Source organism: Polyergus mexicanus, unplaced genomic scaffold (assembly GCF_030449975.1).
Source record: "Polyergus mexicanus isolate NDT 795.1 unplaced genomic scaffold, iyPolMexi1.0 SCAF_2, whole genome shotgun sequence".
Classification (NCBI taxonomy): domain Eukaryota; kingdom Metazoa; phylum Arthropoda; class Insecta; order Hymenoptera; family Formicidae; genus Polyergus; species Polyergus mexicanus.
The window spans coordinates 9,177,998-9,201,423 of NW_027223322.1; the positions used below are offsets into that span (position 1 = coordinate 9,177,998).

The following is a 23,426-nucleotide window of genomic DNA, read 5'->3' on the forward strand; positions in this document are numbered from 1 at the left end:
TGTGCCATTATCACATACGTAAAAGAACGCTATATTTAACAAAGTTAGCGCAGGTGTGTGATATCAAATAATGCGTCGGCGAGTGATAGCTAGAATAAAACCTTAGCCACCTTACAACAGATATAATAAACAAATTTCGGCTAATATATAAGCATATTCGTTTCAGAGATCATTACTGTGGATCAGTCTTGATCATCTTGGACGGAGCTGGATTCTCTATCTTTTCGAATCATACAATTTTTTCCCGAACTACGATGGCGCGCGTTCTCCTTCTAGTGACCGTGCTGGCAGCTCTGGGTTATTTGAACCAGGTAAGTTATTACCCAAAGACAATTATTCAAGGGCTATTTTAATAAATAGCAAAATTTATAGTTCATTAAATAATAATTGCTAATTACGTCAAATGTTGCAAAATGTTAAAGGAAAGTTAAAATATCAATCGGCTATTATGATATATACGTAAAAATAAATTAAAACAATAATTATGATTAATCAATAAATTCTGGACTTTGCAAATTTTGAGTCTAAACGTGTGACTAATATATTCTTAATATAAAATGTAATTTTAATGCTTAAATAACATTAATACATTATTCCTAATATTTAATGTATAATTTTCTTTTGCTTATTATATTACGCTCCAAATTTTATAATATATAATTTATAATTGTAATATAATAATGCTCTACATAATGCTTTATTCTATATCATAAAATATAAATAATTGTTGTTATTTTACTAATCATTTGTCAGGCCACCCCAGTACCAGAAAATGTGGAAAAGTTTGAAGATAAAATCAAAGAACGGCTCGAGAAGCTTAAGGAAAACGACTTTCTCAGAGAACATGTAGAGAAAGCTGAACAAATGATAGAAAATAAAATCCAAAAAGTAAGTAAAACTCTCGAGAGATTTCTCGAAGGAACGCAAGAAGAAGCCACGCAAAATTTACAATATGCTTTAACTGCTGGAATTGAAAACGCCGTTCAAGAAATCGCTGATGAAAAATTAAACGAGGTGTTGAAAGAGCTATTCAAGCTAGCAGTTTCAATAATCAAGAAAGAGATCAGCAAAAGAATCTTACCGGATATCGAGGTTATAAAAGAATTCTATGAGTTGACAAAAACACTCTTGAAAACGGGTAAAATAAGTGTAGAGCTCTTAAAAGAAAATTTGAAGAAGTTAAGTGAGGTTTTGGAGAAAGTAAGAGAAAAGTTTAGGGAGTATCTCGAAAAGCTTAACGAAATAAGCGAACTTGTTAGAGAGAAAATTTTGGAGAAAGTCGGAAAACTGCAAGAAGGGGTGAACCAGGTAATTAATGAAGTGAAAGGAAAACTCGGTGAAGGTAAAGAAAAGTTAAATAAATTACTCAACGTTCTAAAAACGAAAACGGATGAATTGGTTAAACATGTTAAAGATATCGTAAACAACGGTCTCGGTAAGGCAAAAGATGCGATTAACGAAATTAGTAGCAAGGTTAAGGAGACGAGCGAAAAGCTAAACGATGAACTCAAGAACGTCTCTAGAAAAATTTTAGATAAAGTACCAGATGAAATAAAGAAGATCACGGATATAACAGAAGGCCTCATTGGGAAAGGTATAAAGAATGCAGAGAAACTCGTCGAGGGAACAGCGAACAAGATCGACGGTTTAAAAAATATAAGGAAATCTGTTAAGGACAAGGCGGAATCGATTGACGTTATAGGTAAAGAAGGCGGACTCATTGGTGGAGTCATTGGGGGAACGAGCGACGGCATTAATAAGATAACGAAAAACGTCGGAGGCCTCGTAGAAGAAACGGGAGACTCTCTTAAGAATTTCGGTAAAGGCTTTCTACCGAAAAGCAAAAAAGATTGATGAAATTATGGAAAATATAACTCAAGATGCCAAGGATACATTCAACAATTTAACAGACTAATCACATACACACACATGCACACATACACAGTCATAGTATCAAAAATATAATTTAAAATATATATTCAATCAAAATTAATATGTTAGATTAATACAATGTACATATTTTTTTCAAATATTGTTCGAATAGTTTCTAACAGTTAGGCATTTTATTGAGGCAAAATTAAGACTAAAAATAAAATCCGTAACATATATCATATTGTTTAGATTTTAAATGGCGTCTTCATCTTAACATCTTCATTCATAAAATTATGTTATGTTTATCAAAATTAGTACTTACTAAAAAAAAAAAAATAAAAAACATGTATGCGTTAATGTTGTAATGAGATTGATTTTTACCTCGGCGGGTATTGCAAAAAGTTTAATAAAATAAAAAAGATTCCATTATATATTATATATATTTTGTAAACGAAATTATTTTACACTCTCACTCCACATTATATTAGATAATATGTATAATATTGGAAATTGTATGCATTTACAATTTTAAATTGTTTCATAAGTCGCATATCGCTATTAGATATTTATATATAAGAAAAAAAATAGAGAAAAAAAGCATTAATTGCAGCAATATTTTGTAATTATTTCGTGAAAATCGTATCAGTTAAATTAAAGCTTCCAATAATCGACGGTTAAGTAAATAACTTGCCATATCACTAAAAGGTTACACAAGCATTGCTTTATTCAGAATATCCAAGTGTCTTTGCATAAATATTACATGAGAGTCGTAAATAAAATCTTCGTAAATATCTTCGCGATACGTTTTAAGAACTTCAAGAGAGTTAGCTTTTGTGTGTGTACATACATATATATTTTTCCTCAAATATATCTTATTTATACATATCGATAAATATTACATTTTTTAAAAATATATTAGCACAATTTTGTAAGTGCCTCTTACGAAGAAACAAATTATCTTTCTGATACTAACAATAACAGAAAAATTAAATTAAATTTAAATTTCTGATTATTTGAAAAGTTTGATTTTATATGAAATAAAACTGATATTTCTTTTAATTCAATTAATTTGTAGATAAATAAGCAATTTACAATACAAGTGCATTAATTATATCTGATATATCACTTATATATCATACAGGAAGATGTCGGATAAACAACGTTTGAAAAAATTTATAATCTCTGCCCTGTGCTTTCAAAAAGTGTAAACCGTCATTGCGGAGTCAGCAACGCATGTGTGTCATATGCACACACACACTCACACACACACACATGTGTGCATTCGCTAAAGCATATCTTTATCTGGCTGATGTAATGTCTTACAGAGCGCGAGGAATAAATGCCAACTAAAACTGATAATAATTTTGATCTCCCCTTGAACCTTGATCTTTTCATGACACTGTCCAAAATCAGTCGTCGATTTGTTTCGAATCATGTTAGGGAAAACTTACTGTAAGCTGTATTTAAGAAATATCTTAACAAAATCATAATAAATCATCACAAAATCATAACAAAAAAATCAAACAACTGAATTAAATTAAAAAATCTCAATTATTGTATAAAGTTTTTAGCCAGCCAACTTAAAGATATAAGAATAAAAAATGTAAATATGTAAATAAGACGTCATGAGAGCGTTGAATGTAAGCGTAATTTCGTTAGAAGGATGAAATATTTTTCTCAAATGGAATTCTTTTTGAAGATATTTTTTTTACACACACAATGTTTTCTTTTAACTTTAAATATGTAAATCTAGTAAGCATTCCATCGGTTACAAGTTCATACGATAAGGAACTTACCGAAACTAGAAACGAGCCTGGATTAGAAGAAACGTTTAAAAGTTGACCAGATATTTGACGTGAAATTCCTATTAGCGAATATCGAGAAATATCTTCAAATTACTCTGTATCATCTTGGTCCTATCTATTCTACGCTTTCTATATTTGCTGATTCATACATATGTAATTGTTTTACATTCTAATAAAAAAGATTTAATTTTTTATTTGCAAACATAATCGTCCGCGAAGATTATTCTACCATTTTTTTTATCTGGAAGATAACCAAAATTTAGATACCATCATGAGACTTATTATATATTAATTATTAAAGAATTATTAAATATTAAAATGACAAACTAAAATTATCAATTATTATTATCAATTACAAACCTAGTTCTTACATATAGCATACTTTTTAATAAATATTATGTAATAAGAGCATTACTTTTTCATAAATATTTTTATAGATTTTTAGAAATTCTATTAAACAATTATTAAAACATACTGCGTTTATTGCATAATATTTATTAAGTACGCTTTAAAACATTAATTTTAATATGCATTTTTAACAAAAAATTTATTACTATTTAACGTGTATTTTTTAGAAACATTTATGTACTGAATGCTGATTTAAAATTCTCAACATTTATAAAAAGTAATATTTATATTATTGTCACAATAAGTAATGAAATAATGTGCGTTGTATGCAATAATAAAACTTTTTCTTTATTTATTTATCTTTGCACAAGCAATAGACACAAAAATATAATTATAAATAATTCTAAAACATTAAAATATTTGGACTCACTTTCATCTTTTTGTCTGAGCAATATCGGACATCTTGGAGCGAACATAAATTTAGATAGAAAATATCCTTTTAGAAAAATATAGCGTCGGAATGTAAAGAAAAATGCAGGTCGTTGTCGTCGAAATAAGATACTAAGCACTTTGCCCTCTTCGATAAGGAACGCCTATAAAAGGGAGTGCAACGTCCATCTTGTGCATTAGTCGTTTTCTAACCGACCAAGAAGAAAACACCAACGCGAAATGAAGTGCTTAGTCCCATTTATCCTAGCCCTCGTTTTGATCGCAGCTGAGGCCAAGGTTGTACCAGCCAGCGATGTCGAAAACCAGCAAACCAGCGCTCAAACCTTTGAAGCGTCCATAGCTGATCGCATCAAAGAAGCCCAGAATGTCATCAGTAATCTAGGCGCTCAGATCCAGGAACACCTACCCAACCATGACGAACTTCTTAACACATTTAAGGAGCATAGTACCGGTTTAGTTAATAATATCAATGAATATATCAAGAACGTGACCGAAGAGGTGAGCAATATCAAAATAAACATATCATATAAATATATTTTATTTGCTTCTCATGTTGAATACGTGTTATTGCAATATCGTGATCGTAAAGGTGAATGTTTAAACATTTAAAGCGCGACTTTGATACCTCGATTTAATTAAAATCGTTCGTTTAATTTTAATAGATGTGTGTTGCGCCTGTTCTTTACTTATGCATTCGTAATGCGTAGAGATTAAAGATTGACTTATTTGTTTGCAGTATCAACGCGCAACCTCGTCTACCTAGAGACGTATTTTCAAAGTTAGAAACAAAAAGTCAACGCGTCATCTAATTCTGCACGTAGAAGATTATATATTTTAAAAAATTAGCAAGAGAAAAATTCGACTTATCTATATCAATCCACAAGAAATAGTTAATACAGATGAACGTATCAAAATATTCATTAATTTACATGTAATTTTCATACAAAAGGAATTGTATAATGTAATTTATGTATCTACGTTCACAAAATATTAATGTCGATAAAACATTTTTCGATGCGTTAGACTTTAAAAAAATCATAATATTATTATAATGGATTGTAAACAAATAAAAACAATCATAAATAAATGATTAATTACTGACACGTTCCTTATTATTTTTCTACTTGCAGAATACGAGAATTTGTACAGATCCTAAATATGCAACATTATTTTCTTTTTTTCTCTTTAGACTTTAAAATTATATCAATTAAAAATTATGTAACAAAATTATTCGCTACATTATATATATATATATATATATATATATATATATATATATATATAATACTGCTAAAAAAATGATCTAAAGTCACGTATAGTTTATATTCGGGAAAAATACTGGCGTTCGCAATTCACTACAGCCGACTATGCATATTTAAAATTGCTTGAATGAGATATCACGGTCGAAGGTTACCGAATCAAGTAATTCAGACAACAAAAATAACGAAAACAGGAAATTTAGCATTCTGTTATCTCGATTTTCTCCCACATATTTTGTTTGCGCTATTATAATTTCTACTAGAAATTAATTAGTTATGATATAAATATGAATTTTTGCGTTATCCGTCTATATTTGCGTATCTTTATCATATTTTAGCAAAATTTTCAAATATCTTTCAATATTATTAATCATTTTTTTTAGTTAGTCTTTTAAAATTTGAAATATGTCTAGCTATACGCATGACGAATCGTTTCTAGGTCAAGGCCAAGAGCCCGGAGTTGGAAAATCTTTGGACGAACTTAAAAACTAAACTGTCCGAAGCTGTCGACAAACTGAACGTTAATCAGGAGACCACAGACCAGATGAATCAGTTGGGTGTCAAGTTCCAGGAAGGGGTTCAAGCCATTCTAACAGAGTCCGAGAATTCCGCCAAGACTATCAGCGAGAACTCCGCAAAAGTGCAAGAGGGTATCGCCAAGTTGACCAAGCAGGCAATAGATATTGCCGTGCAGGCTTCTCAGAGCTTGAACAATCAATTGCAGCAGGCAACGCCGCAACCGTAAAATGAAATAGTGTATTATTCGCGTGCAAACATCTTGAGCTAACATATACGGAGAAATCGAATCTTCACTCAACCAACATAATTTCACATTATATCAAAAACTATAGCTAACGAATGATTATTAATAAAAGCGCTTGAAATCATTTATCCTCTTGTTTGCTTCTTTAAAACTGTTATTATGGATTACTGAGATAAGATTTTTAGTTTTACTACTTAATCTTATCTTGTAAATTTTTACGATTCTCATATTAAAATTATTTGACATTGCCACGATGCTTTTATTTTTTATTTTATAAATCATGTTACATTTTGTATAATTATATATAAATAATATAATATCGAGATTAATATAAATATTAATTAACGAGATTTTTTAGTATCAAAATTATCTAATTACGTATTTAATTATTATGCAGTAAATAAATTAGCGGAATCTTGTATTATCTAATTTGAAAAAAACATTAAAATCTTATTCTTCAGAAGAGAAGTCATCGATATCCCGATGATGAATGTTGATTGGCCGTACAACTCTTAACTTCGATTTGGTCGGTTGCATCCACGAGGTATGCGGGAACCATTGATCAATGGATGAAATAGTTTTGACGACTGCACCCATGACTTTTGAAGTCATATAGCTTATAGGTTTAAAGTTGCTTCTTTCTGATAGTTTGATCGGTATAGCGTAGGTATCGGTAGGTGCAAATGACGACTTGAAAAACACAGAGAAGAAAAATAAAGAAAGTTACAATAAATATCATATTAAATAATAAACAAATAGAATAAAGAGAAATATGAAATCATATTATTGTAGTATTATCATAGAAAAATTTATGATGGAAATTGCAATTATACTACAAATAATAAATTTACTAACTGCAATGCACATACTAAATTTATATACTTACTGCATGAATCGTTAATAAAAATATAGTAGCGTAAATATAAAATGAAAAGTAATATCCATGAATTGTACGGAAACTCATAATTCACTCTACACCAACTTTATTAACGCGAATACGAAACTTCGGTAACGTGAAAATGAGCCAGCATAAATATCATTTCCTGAATGACCGCCGCTGCGTGTGTCGTGATGTTTATCGAATTTCTTACACACCGCGTGTATATTTAAAAATTCTCGGCAATTATATATGATTTTATTGATGTTGAGGAATAACTTCCGCATTCAAACAATACTATTGAAAGTGTGTACAGTCGATATATACTTCATACTTCATAAATCGTTCATCATACTTCATCGTCAACATAAAGACATCGTCGATCATACTTCAAAAATCATTCTACGTAATCTAAAATTAACAAATTAATCTTAAATTAACAAATTAATAAAGTTAAAACGCAGAGATTGATAATAATTTTTTTTAGAAAATAGATATATATTTTGTTATAAATACAAATATTTTAATAATACAAAGAATAATCTTCCCTCAAACTCATCAGTATTTAAATTCCAAATATTTAATTATAATTAATTATTTAACAATTATAATATTAATCTTAAATATTTTAAAAAATAAAGTAAAATAATTTTTTTAAATGTAAAGTAAAATAATTTTTTTGACTTTATATATATGAAAATGATATGATGATGATAAAATGATGATGACTATATGGAATTTTAAAGGTTAATATGCAAAAAAATAAATAAGAATTAGAATAAGAAGCCGTGTCTCTCTGCGATGTAATGCAGTCAATCCGAGAATCATTATTATTTAATCACGTCATTAAATTTAGTAATAGGTGACAACAAAGCAAGTGATTATACGCAATCAGCGGATTCCGCTTTGATTTCATATTGCTAACGTAAGTCGATATAAATTTATTTACGACAAGAAAAATTCTTCAATTCGATATGACCTAAATCCGTATGTTATTAAATATTTATCAATTTCAACTAACAAAGCATTCTCTACAACATTTAATGCGTATAAAATTAGTTATATTCGTTGTAATGAGATTATTCTAGTAAAATCAAATATTTTATTTGCGATATAAATTTTATTTTAAAATACAAAAATATTAATGAAATGGGAAATATTTTGTCCTCCCACGCAATATTACTGGGTAGTATATGCGCACATGCTTGTCTCTTATAAAAGGATGGAGATGTTACCAAATCGTTCCATTGTTGATTAGACTCGGTATTGGATCAATGAGAGTGTGTAAATTTTATTCTTATCAATATTTTCATTTTTGTAAATTACAAAAGTTTATAAAATATGAAAATTAGTCAGACGAGTGTATGTTTGGTTAAATTAAATATATTTTTTCTAATTTTTGTTATATGCATGGTAAGACTAAGTAAAATAAAACAATATATATATGCATACATATATATACAGTATATGTGTGTGTGTGTGTGTGCGCGTGTGTGTGTGTGTGTGTGTGAAGTCTTTTAAAATAACAAAGGAAATTATTTTAAAATTAATAAGATTATATATAATAGTGTTAATGTTATTATTAGGTATAATAATATATTATTTGTCAAATGAAAACTTTGTTAAACAGATATTATTTGCAAACGCTGCTGCAATTTCGCAAGAGAATAAAGCTGAAAAGCTGTCTGCAAGATCATTAAAAAAAGACTCTCAATTCCAAGGATCTACGTCGGATGCTGAAAGATCCGAAAGAATAAATCGTGGATTTGAGAGAATAATTGAATTTGTCAATGTTTTGGGCCAAATGGACAATTTTATTTACGACAGAACAAGGAATATTATTCGCAAACTCAATGCGATTTACGACGTTGATGAGAATGAAAGATACCGCAGGTCTCGCTTTAAGTCATTCCGAAAAATAATTCCTTCGTAATTAAAATAAAGAATCATAAAATCTTGCATTAATTTAAAAAAAATAAGTCATCGTACATTAATTAAATTGTTATAATTATTTATATCAACGCACATCTAGATTAATATAATATTATTTTTCAATTATTAATTGTGAATCTATAGCAATACATTGATCTTTTGCTTTTAAATTATATTTCTTGTTAAATTTTCTTTATCATATAATGTATTATTAATTATTGTACATAGATATGTATCAACAAATAAAATTTTTTTATTATTTTATATTAAACCCATTATTAATAAAGCATATTCTGAATGTAAATGTAAATCTATATGTAATCTATTTATTGCAACAAGAAATTTGTCAAATTAATAATAATAATTATATATTATTTATTCATACATACATAAATTGAAATAATTCCATTTAGAGCACATATCGCCATCTAGCGATTAATTATTAAACGATATTGATTAAATTGATACACGATTGATGTATTTGTTATATTGCACATTCTGGTGTATATATTAATATCGGACATTGCTGTTCGATCGTGATTATCTTTTTTATTAATCAGTTACTTTTCCAATTTATTAATTTCAATATTGTCTCACATTTTATTGACTTCTATATATAAAGTTTTTTTTACTTAACGTTATTAAATTTAATTAGTTTTTTTCGACATTAGAAAAATATATCTATATGACGTTGCACCAATTTTGTGATGTTTTCAGATTTATACATTACATATTTAGCTAGATTTCATCTAAATATCAGTCACAATTTTATCAAGATTGTTGATTATTTGAAAAAAATAAAGCTTTAAACAAATTGGCTTGTAGCTTGATATTAAATATAATTACACTACAATAATCAAAATTAATTGATTAATTACAAATATTTTCAAAATTGTGGAAAATCATTTCTTTTTGACATAAATGATTAATTATAATTATTGATCAATATGTATATCATTGATTAATTATAAGATCATTGATTTTTTCCTATATATATTGCCTTTATTTTTATTAGCTGCTAGCTGCATATAAGTACCAATTCATCCTAATACACATCACATCTGACCATTTAAAATTGATCAAAAGTACTTACCTAGTAGAATACATACCTGAAAGTTTTCGAAAGTTTCACTTTATCGAAGACCTTTGCAATTTAGAATTCAAAGAAATCCTCAAGTAATGCACTCAACAGTTTTATCTTTATAATATATATATATATATATGTGTCCTTTTGCGCGGTGTAGAAATAAGGCGAACAAAGACTTCTGTCCTGTATGTTTGTCCTACAAGAAAATAATAGATATGTGGAAGTTTTCTTTTTATTCAATACACTATTCAGCGCGTCTATATCAATAATCGCAAATCCATCGTATAATATGTTATATGTTCTTTATATTATACACGTGATTAATAAATTTTTTTTGTACATTATGTATTATACCGTTAAAAAAAAAAGTGATAAATTCCGGTGAATATGTTTCGCACATATTCGTTGCCACGCTAAAGAACAATACTTGATTTATGCGCGATGATCAAATTTCCGTCTTTTCCGGAAGTAATACTTTATTCAGGTTAGCACAGTTTCCAAGGAACAAAACACGGGCTTGTTTTAAAAGTAATATTCGATTATTCTTTTACAACGAAATTTGTCACTTGGTAAGCTGGGAATTTTTTTAAAAATAATTACGCTTCTCTCTCTAGAGCTAATAATAATTAGATTCGTCTTCCAAAAGTCGATCATACAACTTTGATATGACGTATTTTCGTTTACTTTACCCGCGCATAAAACTCGAACCGTTGCTTGGCGCGAGATTTCTTCAATAAATATTCAGCCCAAGACTCATCTCACTGATTGTTCAGGTATCAATAATACGATTAAAAAAGACAAAAGCGACAATGTTTTCGAGCAGGTTTACACTTTTCTACACCTTAAAATATATAAAAATATGAATTGCAAAAGAGCAAACCCGCGTGAGGTGGCCACTACCCAAACATTTCTTTATTCCGATTGGTCAATCGAACAGCCAAGTGGACTGTACCCAAATGTTGTTTTACTTGCAGCATCGATAGTTGAATCCCTAAAGCCCGTATCAGACTACGCATTGAAGATTGAGATTCAAGATTCGAGATTGAAATTTGACCAATAAGCATAAAGAAATTTTAGTCCGTTTTGTTCTGATTACTCAAATTCCAATCTTTAATCTTCAATCTACAATTTTCAATGCATAGTCTGATACGGGCTTAAGGATAAGCGACAGGCGTCGCGCAAACGTTCACCAGATGGCGGACTACATCTAAGGCCGGTTCTACAATAAGTCGTATGTCGTTAGCCGTAAGCAAATTGACCAACCACAGTCCATTTTTTTTTTGGAATTATCGACTGTGATTGGTCAATTTCCTTACGATTAACGACATACGACTTATTGTAGAACCGGTCTCAATAAGAGTCAGGGCGATCGGGATTGAACATAGGCGACATATAGAATATATATGTTGCGAGGTTGCAAATCAGCCTGCCGTATAGTTCTCTACCACATGTTGATTAATTAAAACAATAAGGAGAGATAAAAAGGCGCATTTTCGCGGACACTATCGCCGGTGCTTGGCACGCGTTATTTGCGCGGATCCGTCACGTCTGTTTCTACTCAGAGCAAGTCCAAGTCCGTCAGATTCGCGAACGGCCGAGATCTCTGCACGCAACTTCTCACGTTCCCTCGAGAGGCACCCGTCGTCGTAGTGTTACGTCACGTACAGCCGATCGACAGTGATCGAGCTAACGATCGCGATAATCGGTTGTGAAGAGCCAGCTCGTTTCGCTCGCTCACTCATCGTTACGTACATATATACGCGCGCATTCGCCAGCGTTTTTCCAGCGCTGGATTATTCCTCGCCGTAGTAATCTCAGCGGCGATAAGCGTGCATGACAGCGTCCCGCGCCTGTCAAACCGCGATCCAAGTTCGCGCAGCATCGAGTCCGATCGCCACTGCGCGTTGCGTTTGTACGCCTTGCGTTTACTTCGCGATTCGGGCCTGTGTTTTCGTATAACCTAAAAGCCGTCGTGAATGTTGATAGTCCTTGCGATCCTCACGGCTTCTTCCTCATTCGACGCTCGTCAAACGTTCCCCCGGATCCGTGAGAGACCTCTAAGCGTTGTCGAAGACGTCGCGTAAAAGCTTCGCGAGTAAGCGAGAACACGCGCGACGCAACGGCAGCTGCGATTTGTCGTCCACGGGCGAGAAAACGGATTTTTTCGACGTCGAGCAGTTATCGGGAAAGTAGTCAAAATTCCGGTCCCTACTAAGAAACGAGAGGGCCTCCAACAAACCGGCGGCAGAAATCCACCAACGACTGGTGAAGAACCGTCAGGCAAAATGAATAGCAAGAGGAAGAATCGTACAAACAATAACAGGTACTGCCAATCTCTTGGCTCCCCTCGTCAAGATCATAATAGCAGGTATAATATTTATAACGTAGCAACGTATCGACGACAAAAATAATGTATTCTTTGATCGACACGTTCTTCCAGATCTCCGCGCTCACGTGTATCTCCTGCGGAGAGAAGCATTGTAGCAGAAGGAGTCTATAACAATGCTCATTTTATGCATGCAATTACTGGCCATGTTGGGAATGTAGTACAGGTATTACAGACATATGTGTAGATATGTGTGTGTGTGTGTGTGTGTGTGTGTGTGTGTGTGTGTATGTGTGTGTATTTGTATATCAATTATTAAAAAGATTGACCTAAATTATAGTAACAATCTTTTATTGGAATCACAGATTCAAACACAAAATGGCTCAGTATATGAGGGTATATTTAGAACATTTTCAAGTAATTTTGATGTAGTATTAGAAATGACCCATCGGGTAGAGGAAAAGATTAACGCAGATAACGTAGTAGAGAAATTAATTTTTAAATCACATGACATTGTCACTATATCTGCCAAGGATGCTGATTTGGAATATGCTATAAGAGATACTTTCCAAACGGATACAGCTATTAGTAAATTTAACGGTTTAGTTGGTGAAAAAGAACTTGAGCCTTGGGATCCACCAACTGCTGCTATGAATGGAACCGAGTTAGAATTAGATGGTGCTTCTGTAAGTTTGCAAATTTATTGCAAGACAATGAATCAAACAATGAGTTATATAAAATTGTTTGATTTTCAGAATGGTTGGGATGTTAATGAAATGTTTCGTAAAAATGAACAAGATTATGGAGTTCAAACAACATTTGAGCCTTCATTAGTAGGTTATACTTTACAACTTCGTAAAGATACAAAAGATTATAAAGAGCAAGAACAGAAGGCTGCTGAAATAGCAAATGAGATTGAATCTCAACCTAATCATAAGGCTAGATTAGAATTGGAAAATGGAGACGAAGAAGAAAGATTTGCAGCTGTAGTAAGAATTATTTTGAAATTTCTATTTTTAGTTATTGAATATCTTTCTTAACAACTACTCACCTTTAGACAAGGCCCACCGAAGGAAAATATATTCCACCGCCATTGAAGAAGAAGAATGGTAACACTAGCAAATTAATGAGATCCAATGAACCTCCGTCTTCGCCAGGAACTACAAATAATAAGAATGTCTACAGCCAACCATCTCCGTCCACAGTCAATATAAATGTCCCACAACCGAATATATCGGTTGGAGTACAGCCTACTCATGCTTCGGTGCAACATCCGGTATCTTTAAATATGGGTATGCCACCTAATGGAGTGGTTGTCACGTACAATAATCCACCGCCGCCATTCGTGCCTCCACCTACGACACAATCGCAGCAAGGTATATTAATTTATTTGTGATCTTTATTAAGAACTCTTTGCAAGGATTTAAATGAAAAACGCACTATTGCAACAGACTATACTATGAGAATATTGTAAGTTCTTTTCTGTTAAATTGGCATATAATATAATATAACTTTGTTGCATTATATAAATATATTTGTACAATAGATCATAAAAATTGAATAAGAAACTACCAATGTGTACTTAGTGATTTAACAAAGAGCAATGTACTGCATACACAATAAAGATTTTCAGCTAGCTATTGTAGTGACTTTTTGCATGCAGTAAATATTTTTTAAGAAACTCTATAATAGCTCTTTATATATAATAAACATATGATAAAAGTTCCTGTAATAACTTTTTATAGTCAAAAGCCTAAATTATTACTTTCAGAGTGAGACCGCACAAGGGTATTGATTGATAATTGTATGTTCCTTTGATATAGTAATCCAACAGAATCAACCACAATCTCAAGTTACTCCCTCAATGCCGCAAGTAGGCTTTCCTCCGCAACAACAACAACAACAAACACCTTCGAGTAAAATAAATACAGAGAAACGAGAGCGACCTGGCAGGCAACAGGTTTATCAAGCTGATAAAGCGCCACCAGCGCCATTTCCTCAATCAAATGCTGCATCTTTGCATCAGCAACAACAGTCTTCACATCAGCAACATACATCATTACCACAGCAGAATTCTGTGGAAGGACAAATAGTCATACACAAATCAGATCATCGGAAGGTACGGCGCATATATTTTCTCTCATTTAAAATAATTTTCCTTCTTAAAAGAAAGACAACTCATTTACGATTATAAGTTTTACTTCAAGGTTCCGACGCCTCGTGGCAGAGATGAACAACATTCGGAACTGAGACAGTTTGCTGCGGAATTCAAATTAGCAGAATCGCCAGATACTTCTCAAATTTCCCGAAAGCAACAGCATCAACATCAACAAGATGTACATTCTGCTACTCCGATGAATCAGCCGCATCATCAAGCTCCTCATCAACATACAAGTACACAACAGCAATCGCAACAACAGCCGCCAACGCAGCAGCATACAAGTCCTCATCAACAACATCAAACTATACAAGAAGAACCTGTCATTACCAATAAGCCACCACCTGGTCCACCACTAGCAGTAAGATCTACAAGTCCGCCTCAGCAGCAGCAGCAACAACAACAACAACAACAACAACCACCACCACCACCACCACAGACGAATACTCCAACAGTGCAACAATCACCATCAGAACCTGCAGTTGATAAGATAACTACTGCTTTTAAAAAATCTACATTGAATCCAAATGCTAAAGAATTTAATCCAAATGCCAAACCTTTTACACCAGTAAGTAATGTAAATCACTAGTAAATCGAGCTTGAATGGAAATAATGAAATATTTGCTTATATAATTTATAGCGCTCTCCTAGTACACCAACACCTAGTCGACCGCATACGCCTCAGACTCCTCAGTATACAGGAGTGACTATGCCCGCAACTGTCGTTATGCCGGCATATGTGACACCAACGGCATTTAGTCAGCCACCAGCTCAACAAGTGACAAGGTTCCGAAAGGGTCAGTATTCCCTAAATAGTCATAATTATTTTTAGTTATGACTGTGTTAAGCTCAGATGAAATGTTAACACACACACATGTACACGTATGTATATATTTTTTTATAGTTAATACAGATTTGAAAAATTTCTTCATAGAAAATTTATTTTGAAGATTATATATATGTATATTAAAAGTAGAAGACATTAAAATTTATTTTGAAAATTATATATATGTATATATAATCTTCAAAATAAATTTTAATAAGTCTTAATTTTGGTTCAAAATTATTCGTTTCTCGAAGATATTTTAGATTAATTGTGATTTTATTTATCTTTATTGTATAATTACGTATTGATGCTGAAAATAAAACATTATATAACATTATATATTGTGATATCTTTTATAGTGCCAATGATGCAACATCGTGCACCAGATATAGCATCCCAGATGCAAGTGGCCGCAGCAACGGGACAACCGTTATTAGCGCCAGCTATACATCCACCATTCCAGGTGCCTTATCCAGGACAACCGGCGTACCAGCAAATGGTACGCATGGTCCAGGCACCGCCGCCACCGCCGCACATGGCTACTCCATACCACCATCATCATGACTCGCAAGGCCCGCAGGCCCCTGGTATACAATACATGGGTCCACATACACATCCACATCCTCATGTAACTCAACAACCACCTAGCCAAACACCATCTCCAGCCAATCCAAATCAACCGCACACACCGGGTGCTTATAATCCACCCGGTACTCCACAGCCTACGTATCCGCAACCTCCGCCTCAGGGTCACGCCCCGAGTTATCCAATTATGTGTCCAATAATTCCACCTCATATACCAATTCCACCACAGCACATGCAATACCTACCACCGCAGCCCCCTCCGGGTGCGCAACAAACTATACCCGTTATTTTACCGCACAATCAGTAGCTGGTAACATGAAGTAAAAGAAGAAAAAGAAGAGTGCTAGTATTCTGAAATGGTAGAATAAGATTTTCAAAATTGAGTTACTTTCACGATGATTGCTTGCTTTGATTGATTGCTTGAAAAATTGCTCGCTTCTATGGACTCTCAATTTATCCGATCAATCCATTATCCGTTAACAGTGTAAATTAAAAACTTATTGTCAACTTTCTATATTGATGAGCAGTATAGAATTATCTCACCTTTTGTTTCGTAGTGAAAAAAAAAGGATAATCAATACAAAGCAATATTATCCTGAATGATGCTTTAAACAATTTTAAACAATCAATGAGTATCAACCATCATGAAAGTAACTTTTCTGCTTTAAATGTAGGTCGATCGTCGAATTATGACCTATATCTGTATTATGGACTCTAAAAATTTCATCACATTGATTATTTTAATCAAGTTTTAAAATTATATTATTTCGTAAAATTTCCACGGATTTACTTTTATCGGATTAATATGTCAGATACAAAAAATGAGTTTATCAAAGATTTCTTTGATAACATGCATTTTTATTGAGTAGTGCTTTAATGTATTGGAGAGAATATGAGGGATCGCTTGTTTAATATGCGCATTTTGAATTTAAAGGTTCCAATCTTTCATACAAATATAGCTTGCACTACTTTGTAAAATAATTGAACCAAGATTTTCAACCAAAAAACCGAAAAATATCGCACGAGCAAGTTTATCTCTATCTCCCTCCTCTCTTCTTTTTTTCTGTTTTTAAGAGATGATTATCGAAATTGCGAGAATGAGGTATATGAAAATACATGGCATATTTTTCTGCCCATGTGTGGCTAAGTGTTAATTCTACTCACAAAGAAGAGCAAGAACTCGCGAAAAAATCGGATAGAATGGTTACGACTACTCCTTCGAATCTGATTTGAACGAAGCGAGTAATAATTACTGAAGCTGACGTACGGCTTGCAGGGTAAAACACTAGCGAAATATACGATTCTGCGGTTTGTTGATGAATTTTGTTACAAGATGTTGATACGTGCACGATTTTCAAACGCGAAAGACTACATCAAATATGCGAACAGATGCAACATCTGCACACTGACAAATCCCACAACGTTAACGGTGCGAATAGCAAGCATCAGAGAGGTACATAATTACATATCGAACAATGTAAGCTTCAATTGAGTTTATTATCAAAACTTTAACAATTAGTTTCAGTAATAGACATAACACATTATTATTATACTTTGTGTTAGTAGCTTAATACAATCTTTGTATTTTCATATTTTATCATGTTTAGAAACAATAAACGCATAATGAAAAGTACGAAATAATATAATTTAAAAGTTTATTCAAAAAAAGATGATATACATAAATGTTATTAAACTTTAAAAAATTTGATATTATCGATTTTATTCTTATAAATCCGAATTATATATAAAAATTCATGTTTATTATATATATTATATTAATATAAAAGTCCAATTTGTTTTATAAGTGTCATATAAAATAATTGCTTGGCAAAAGAAAATATCAAGAAATGTATAACAAATACCTGCTCACATTTTTAAAAATTAAAAATTATGTAGCATTTGTCGTGAAAGGTTACATATATCTATGCATAATTTCTTTGTTAAAAATTAAATTAAATGCTAAAACTATAAAATATTATCTAAGGGATAATTAGAGATGAAGCAATATAATTGATTTGTATGCGAGTCGTTTGTTAATTATGTACTTCTCATTTAATGAGCAAAAAAATAGATGCTTGATAGCTGCCTGAACTAAGAATATATCTGAACATGGGATATATACTATTAATTAGAAGACAAGCAATGAGATTAGCGATAAAGAAAGGAAGATACTGCTAATAATTACAGACCTTTTCGATTTAGTTCACATATTTAATTAAATCCTTTTATTGTATAGATTCTTTTCTATGTTAGAATAGTTTCCTTTTCTCTTGCACTGCTCTTTTATTATGCATTTGTTACATGACTGTATGAAAAGTTATGGATATGCATAATGTCTTTTTTTTGTATGCTTGTCTATACGAAATTGATTGTAACATTTATTTATATATATTATATATATATATATATATATATATATATATATATATATATATATATATATATCATTCTATCTTATATACCATTAGAATAAGAGCAGGGACCAAGAAAAAAAGGATGATTTTTCTCAATGTGCTAAAAATACCTATGACCGTAAAACACTAAACAGTCTTTATTTAAATCTATTGATACTGTTGAATTAAGAAAGGCCAAAATATTTCATTTTTTCAGTGATTATCGCTAATCTCAACTTTTCCTTGTAGAAAGATCTGTCCAGATGAATTTTTAGTCCTTGCTCGATACCGATTGGGAAAAGAATGTTCAACAACTACGGCCTTAGACCTAATCGTGTATATAAACAGAAGGAAGCAAAAACAACATTTGAGAGAGATAGTTGAGTGTGTGGCATCGTTAAACAGATTTTATATTGAAGAGATTTAAAAAGAAGAAAAACATCAAAATAAAAAAATCAATACGTTAAAAACCAATTTCTTGTACATATCTTTTTTTTTACCCTCCAGTATGTAATATATTCCGTTTAATGTATGTAAATATCATCTTTAATATTTCTTGATTTATTTTTGAAACAAATTTATATTTAATAAATTGTATTCTCTATAAACTAGCTTTGTGCTATTATTTCGATTCAATAGCCAATCGTTACGATAAATATTATATATATTACATTTATCGTAACGATTGGCTATCGAATATTTCAAAAACTCGCCACGCGCTACTGTAGGTAAGTAAATCTTTGCATTGTCGATAATAAAACAGTAAATTTACAATAAAATATTTATTTTGTTGTTCTTGAGGCAGTTATATAAAAGATCTATACATTTTTGATAATGAAACAATAACTGGATGAACTAAAATAACGCGCAGCGAGTTTCTTTTTCCAGCCGCACTAAATCCCATAAAGCTCGTATTAGACTACGCATTGAAAATGAAAGATTGAAGATTAAAGATTGGAATTTGACTAATCAGAACAAAAAGAATTAAAATTTCTTTGTTCTGATTGGTCAAATTTCAATTTTGAATCTTGAATCTCAATCTTCAATGCGTAGTCTGATACGGGCTTAACGCTCGCGAGTATCATCTATCTTTGGGCGCATTTAGCAGAGAAAACCGTTCAGTAGCAATCGAACGTGATTGGACCTTACTTTTAGAACCAACAAAACAACGTCAAGTTGCCGAACGCGGCCTTTCGGTGAACAACAAAGATAAAATGATACTGTGAGCATTGCAATCGTAAGTGGAATGGGTCCATGGCGGACATGGCGGTCAGCCAATCAGCAAGCGGAACGCCATTGTCGCTTCTCTGATTATATAGGACTTTACATCACACATGTTTTCAACATCATATGCTCTTTTATAAATAGGAAATTATTTTATAGTTATTTGAGATATAAAAAAGTAGAAATATAAAGATTTATAATGAAAACAAAAAAATGGGAAGAATTAGATGTGCGATTAAGCGGTCCTGTATTAAAAACACTTAAACAATTAAAATTTATCGATATGACACCAGTTCAGGTAATAAACATAATGTATATGTATGTGTAATGCATTAGAAAAATGTTATTAAAATATCAAATATTACAAAATAGTATGCTTTTGTAAAATAATGACAATGCTTATTATGTTATGTTAATTGTAGGCAGCTTGTATACCGTTATTATTGAATGGTAAAGATGTTGCAGCAGAAGCAGTTACAGGCAGCGGAAAGACACTTGCTTTTCTTGTTCCTCTATTGGAAATATTACAAGTACTCTTTTATTTGTTATACAAATTTATTTCAGTAAATATTTAGAATATGGAATTTCTTACAAAATTTTTTAAACTTGATTGTTTATGCATAATTTTTTTTATAAAATCCAAATACATTCAAGAAAATATTATTTGCGTATTTAATTCTAAAATATTTTATAATTATTTAAAAATGTCAGAGAGAGAGAGAGAGAGAAAGAGTTAACAGAGATATAGATTATATTATATACTTAAAACAGAGATTATTTTTTATAAGATATAAACTGATAGATAAAATAAGTTATAAAAATAAGTTATTTATTTAAAGCTAAGATACTATTTTTATATGACATTTTCTTTATATCATGGATAATAAAGAAAGAAATTCTCTAAATTAAACAATATATATATATATATATATATATATTGTTTCAAAATACTTCGTTATCAAAAATAAAAATAAATTCTTAATGCCTTATCAACATAATTCGTTATCAAAAATAAAAATAAATGTTTGGAATAACAATTTTTTACAATTTTTTGTCTGTGTATAATCTGTGCTATATAAAAGAGCAGCTGCTAGAAAAAGAAACTATATCAATCTTTTAAGTTTTTTATGTTGATAATTATTACATAATTAAAATAATTTAGAAAAAGAAATATGTATATATATTTATATTGTAAGAACATTCTGACAACATTCTTATATTGCGCTTATAGTTTCTTTTTCTAGCAGCTGCTCTTTTATATAGCACAGATTATACACAGACAAAAAATTGTAAAAAATTGTTATTCCAAACATTTATTTTTATTTTTGATAACGAATTATGTTGATAAGGCATTAAGAATTTATTTTTATTTTTGATAACGAAGTATTTTGATAAGGCATTAAGAAGTTTTTATATGTTAAAATATGTAGAAACGACCAGAAAAGTGGAAAACTATGGAAGTAGGAGCGATAATAATTAGTCCCACAAGAGAGCTGGCTACACAGATTAGTGAAATTTTAGAAAAATTTTTAGAAAAAATTCCATTATTGAAGCAAGTATTGTTAGTTGGAGGTGTGACACTTAAGGAAGATGCAGAAAATTTGAAGAAGGGAGTGAACATTATCGTTGCCACACCTGGAAGATTACAAGACATTTTATCTAATTATAGTTCCATAAATTTGAGTTTGTGTATAAAATCTTTGGTAATGAAATCATACCTTCTCTTATAATAAAATTATTTATACGCAATCAAAATTCTTGGATTATTAATCAAATATATTATTATTTCTCTAGGAGTTTCTTGTTTTAGATGAAGCAGATAGATTGCTAGACTTAGGATTCTCTGCAACTTTAGACAGCATTTTAAGCTATTTGCCACGTCTTAGAAGAACAGGTTTATTTTCTGCAACACAGACGAAAGAATTGCAACAATTAATTAGGGCAGGTCTGAGAAATCCAGCATTGATAGTTGTGAAAGAGAAATCTAATGTTTCAACGCCTGTAAATTTGAACAATAGTTACACAATTGTTCAACCTGAACACAAATTATCAGTAATGATAGATTTTATACATTCAATAGGATTTAAAACAAAATATATGATATTTTTATCTACCTGTGCGTGTGTGGATTACTTCAGTCAGGTTATACAAGTGTAAGGCATATTTTACTTAAATATTAACAAAGTATATATTATTTGCTGTTAAATTCCATATATAAAATGTTTTATTTTATTTAATTATTAATATAATATCTTTGTTGCTTTTAATTATAATAATCGTTCCGTTCAATCAAACAATTTCTTTCTGATTAATTTTTCCATATTAAAAATAATAAATTTTATGGTTGAGTATAATATATATATATATATATATATATACATGTATTTACAGATTATTACCATCAATAAATGTGCTAGCTTTACATGGTAAAATGAAAAGCAAAAGATATAAAGTGTTTGATCAATTTCGACATGCTGAAAATGGCATTTTAATATGTACAGATGTAATGGCTCGTGGGATTGATATATCTGAGATAAACTGGGTGTTACAATATGATCCTCCATCTATTGCCAGTAGTTTTGTACATAGGTATTATATATAAGGAAATAATAAGTATTAATATTTCTTTTAAAGAGATATGTTTTGTAAAATAATTTATATTCCTTGTAGATGTGGTAGAACTGCTAGGATCGGGAATGAAGGAAATGCATTGCTATTTCTTTTAGAAACAGAAGATGCATATGTAGACTTTGTTAAAAGGAATCAGAAAGTAGAACTGCAACAAATAAAAACGAAACCAAATGAGAATACCATTGAAGAATGCCTGCAATGTATGAGGCACTTGCAACAAAAAGATCGACTTATGTTTGATAAAGCAAATCGTGCATTCGTTTCATATGTACAATCTTATAATAAACATGAATGCAATTTAATTCTTCGATTAAAAGATGTCGATATGGGAAAGCTGGCAATGGGTTTTGGACTGTTGAGAATGCCAAAAATGCCCGAGCTTAAACGAAAGGATGTGTCGTTTTTCGTTAGCCCTGAAATTGATATAAACGCGATACCTTATGCGAACAAACAACGCGAATTACACAGATTAGAGAAATTGACTGAATATCAAAATACAGGCGTTTGGTCAACTAATCACAGACGTAAACAGAAACAAACTGAATCCTGGTCAGAAAGCAAGAAGAGAAAGCTTGAGAGGCAAGAGAAACGAAGTAAGCGAAAGGAAAAAAAGAAATTGAAAGAGGGGCTTTCAACAACTTCCAATAAAAAAAAGAGGAAACATATTAAGGAAGAGGATCTCGAAGAATTGGCAAAAGATATAGCATTAATTAAAAAATTCAAGAAGAAGAAGGTAATATATTAATTCTTTTCTATTAAAATCATTCATTTCTATAAAAATCAATTTTTCTTTTTTTATGATTTTCGTATTTTTATCATTTTATATATGTTTGTTTATGTAATTGTAGATCTCGCAAGAAGAGTTTGATGCAGCATTTGGAATTTAAAAA

The 23,426-nt window shown here is 31.0% G+C and overlaps 5 protein-coding genes across 8 annotated transcripts; all 5 read left to right on the top strand.

Annotated features, from left to right (window-relative positions):
- The first annotated feature begins 254 nt into the window (after positions 1 to 254).
- Positions 255 to 1,854, top strand: LOC138941791 (uncharacterized protein PF3D7_1120000-like). Its single transcript, XM_070311676.1, has 2 exons — positions 255 to 311; positions 754 to 1,854. Exons 1-2 carry the CDS (start codon positions 255 to 257, stop codon positions 1,852 to 1,854), a joined length of 1,158 nt encoding a protein of 385 aa, XP_070167777.1.
- A 2,800-nt stretch (positions 1,855 to 4,654) lies between these two features.
- A4 (apolipophorin-III-like protein) lies at positions 4,655 to 6,621 on the top strand. Its single transcript, XM_070315870.1, has 2 exons — positions 4,655 to 4,973; positions 6,174 to 6,621. The coding sequence occupies exons 1-2, from the start codon at positions 4,695 to 4,697 to the stop codon at positions 6,477 to 6,479; spliced, it is 585 nt and encodes a 194-aa protein (XP_070171971.1). The 5' UTR covers positions 4,655 to 4,694; the 3' UTR covers positions 6,480 to 6,621.
- Positions 6,622 to 11,795: 5,174 nt separating this feature from the next.
- Positions 11,796 to 16,626, top strand: LOC138944827 (ataxin-2 homolog). Of its 4 annotated transcripts, none has more exons than XM_070315871.1 (9): positions 11,796 to 12,761; positions 12,834 to 12,945; positions 13,085 to 13,405; positions 13,475 to 13,708; positions 13,777 to 14,095; positions 14,543 to 14,838; positions 14,915 to 15,445; positions 15,518 to 15,674; positions 16,063 to 16,626. In XM_070315871.1, the coding sequence occupies exons 1-9, from the start codon at positions 12,679 to 12,681 to the stop codon at positions 16,593 to 16,595; spliced, it is 2,586 nt and encodes an 861-aa protein (XP_070171972.1). In that variant the 5' UTR covers positions 11,796 to 12,678; the 3' UTR covers positions 16,596 to 16,626. The 4 variants fall into 4 exon arrangements, with proteins under 4 accessions (XP_070171972.1, XP_070171973.1, XP_070171974.1 ...); XM_070315872.1 differs by having other exon boundaries at positions 14,927 to 15,445; XM_070315873.1 differs by having other exon boundaries at positions 11,796 to 12,716.
- Positions 16,627 to 19,999: 3,373 nt separating this feature from the next.
- Positions 20,000 to 21,830, top strand: LOC138944832 (ATP-dependent RNA helicase DDX55-like). Its single transcript, XM_070315879.1, has 4 exons — positions 20,000 to 20,203; positions 20,328 to 20,435; positions 21,336 to 21,608; positions 21,716 to 21,830. The coding sequence occupies exons 1-4, from the start codon at positions 20,105 to 20,107 to the stop codon at positions 21,734 to 21,736; spliced, it is 501 nt and encodes a 166-aa protein (XP_070171980.1). The 5' UTR covers positions 20,000 to 20,104; the 3' UTR covers positions 21,737 to 21,830.
- A 581-nt stretch (positions 21,831 to 22,411) lies between these two features.
- Positions 22,412 to 23,423, top strand: LOC138941799 (probable ATP-dependent RNA helicase DDX55 homolog). The gene is made up of 4 exons (XM_070311682.1): positions 22,412 to 22,494; positions 22,576 to 22,736; positions 22,854 to 23,269; positions 23,385 to 23,423. The coding sequence occupies exons 1-4, from the start codon at positions 22,412 to 22,414 to the stop codon at positions 23,421 to 23,423; spliced, it is 699 nt and encodes a 232-aa protein (XP_070167783.1).
- Positions 23,424 to 23,426: the final 3 nt, after the last annotated feature.

What these genes read in the sequence shown, in the direction of transcription:
- LOC138944827 (XM_070315871.1), top strand. Translation starts at nt 12,679, where the DNA reads ATGAATAGCAAGAGGAAGAATCGTACAAACAATAACAGGTACTGCCAA. An exon ending in AAGAAAGATTTGCAGCTGTA is followed by an intron (nt 13,709 to 13,776) that starts GTAAGAATTATT and finishes ACTCACCTTTAG; the next exon opens with ACAAGGCCCACCGAAGGAAA. An exon ending in TACGACACAATCGCAGCAAG is followed by an intron (nt 14,096 to 14,542) that starts GTATATTAATTT and finishes CCTTTGATATAG; the next exon opens with TAATCCAACAGAATCAACCA.
- LOC138944832 (XM_070315879.1), top strand. Translation starts at nt 20,105, where the DNA reads ATGAAAACAAAAAAATGGGAAGAATTAGATGTGCGATTAAGCGGTCCT. An exon ending in TCGATATGACACCAGTTCAG is followed by an intron (nt 20,204 to 20,327) that starts GTAATAAACATA and finishes TGTTAATTGTAG; the next exon opens with GCAGCTTGTATACCGTTATT. An exon ending in CTCTATTGGAAATATTACAA is followed by an intron (nt 20,436 to 21,335) that starts GTACTCTTTTAT and finishes TAAAATATGTAG; the next exon opens with AAACGACCAGAAAAGTGGAA.
- LOC138941799 (XM_070311682.1), top strand. Translation starts at nt 22,412, where the DNA reads ATGGCTCGTGGGATTGATATATCTGAGATAAACTGGGTGTTACAATAT. An exon ending in GCCAGTAGTTTTGTACATAG is followed by an intron (nt 22,495 to 22,575) that starts GTATTATATATA and finishes TATTCCTTGTAG; the next exon opens with ATGTGGTAGAACTGCTAGGA. An exon ending in AAAAATTCAAGAAGAAGAAG is followed by an intron (nt 23,270 to 23,384) that starts GTAATATATTAA and finishes ATGTAATTGTAG; the next exon opens with ATCTCGCAAGAAGAGTTTGA.
- LOC138941791 (XM_070311676.1), top strand. Translation starts at nt 255, where the DNA reads ATGGCGCGCGTTCTCCTTCTAGTGACCGTGCTGGCAGCTCTGGGTTAT. An exon ending in CTCTGGGTTATTTGAACCAG is followed by an intron (nt 312 to 753) that starts GTAAGTTATTAC and finishes ATCATTTGTCAG; the next exon opens with GCCACCCCAGTACCAGAAAA.
- A4 (XM_070315870.1), top strand. Translation starts at nt 4,695, where the DNA reads ATGAAGTGCTTAGTCCCATTTATCCTAGCCCTCGTTTTGATCGCAGCT. An exon ending in TCAAGAACGTGACCGAAGAG is followed by an intron (nt 4,974 to 6,173) that starts GTGAGCAATATC and finishes AATCGTTTCTAG; the next exon opens with GTCAAGGCCAAGAGCCCGGA.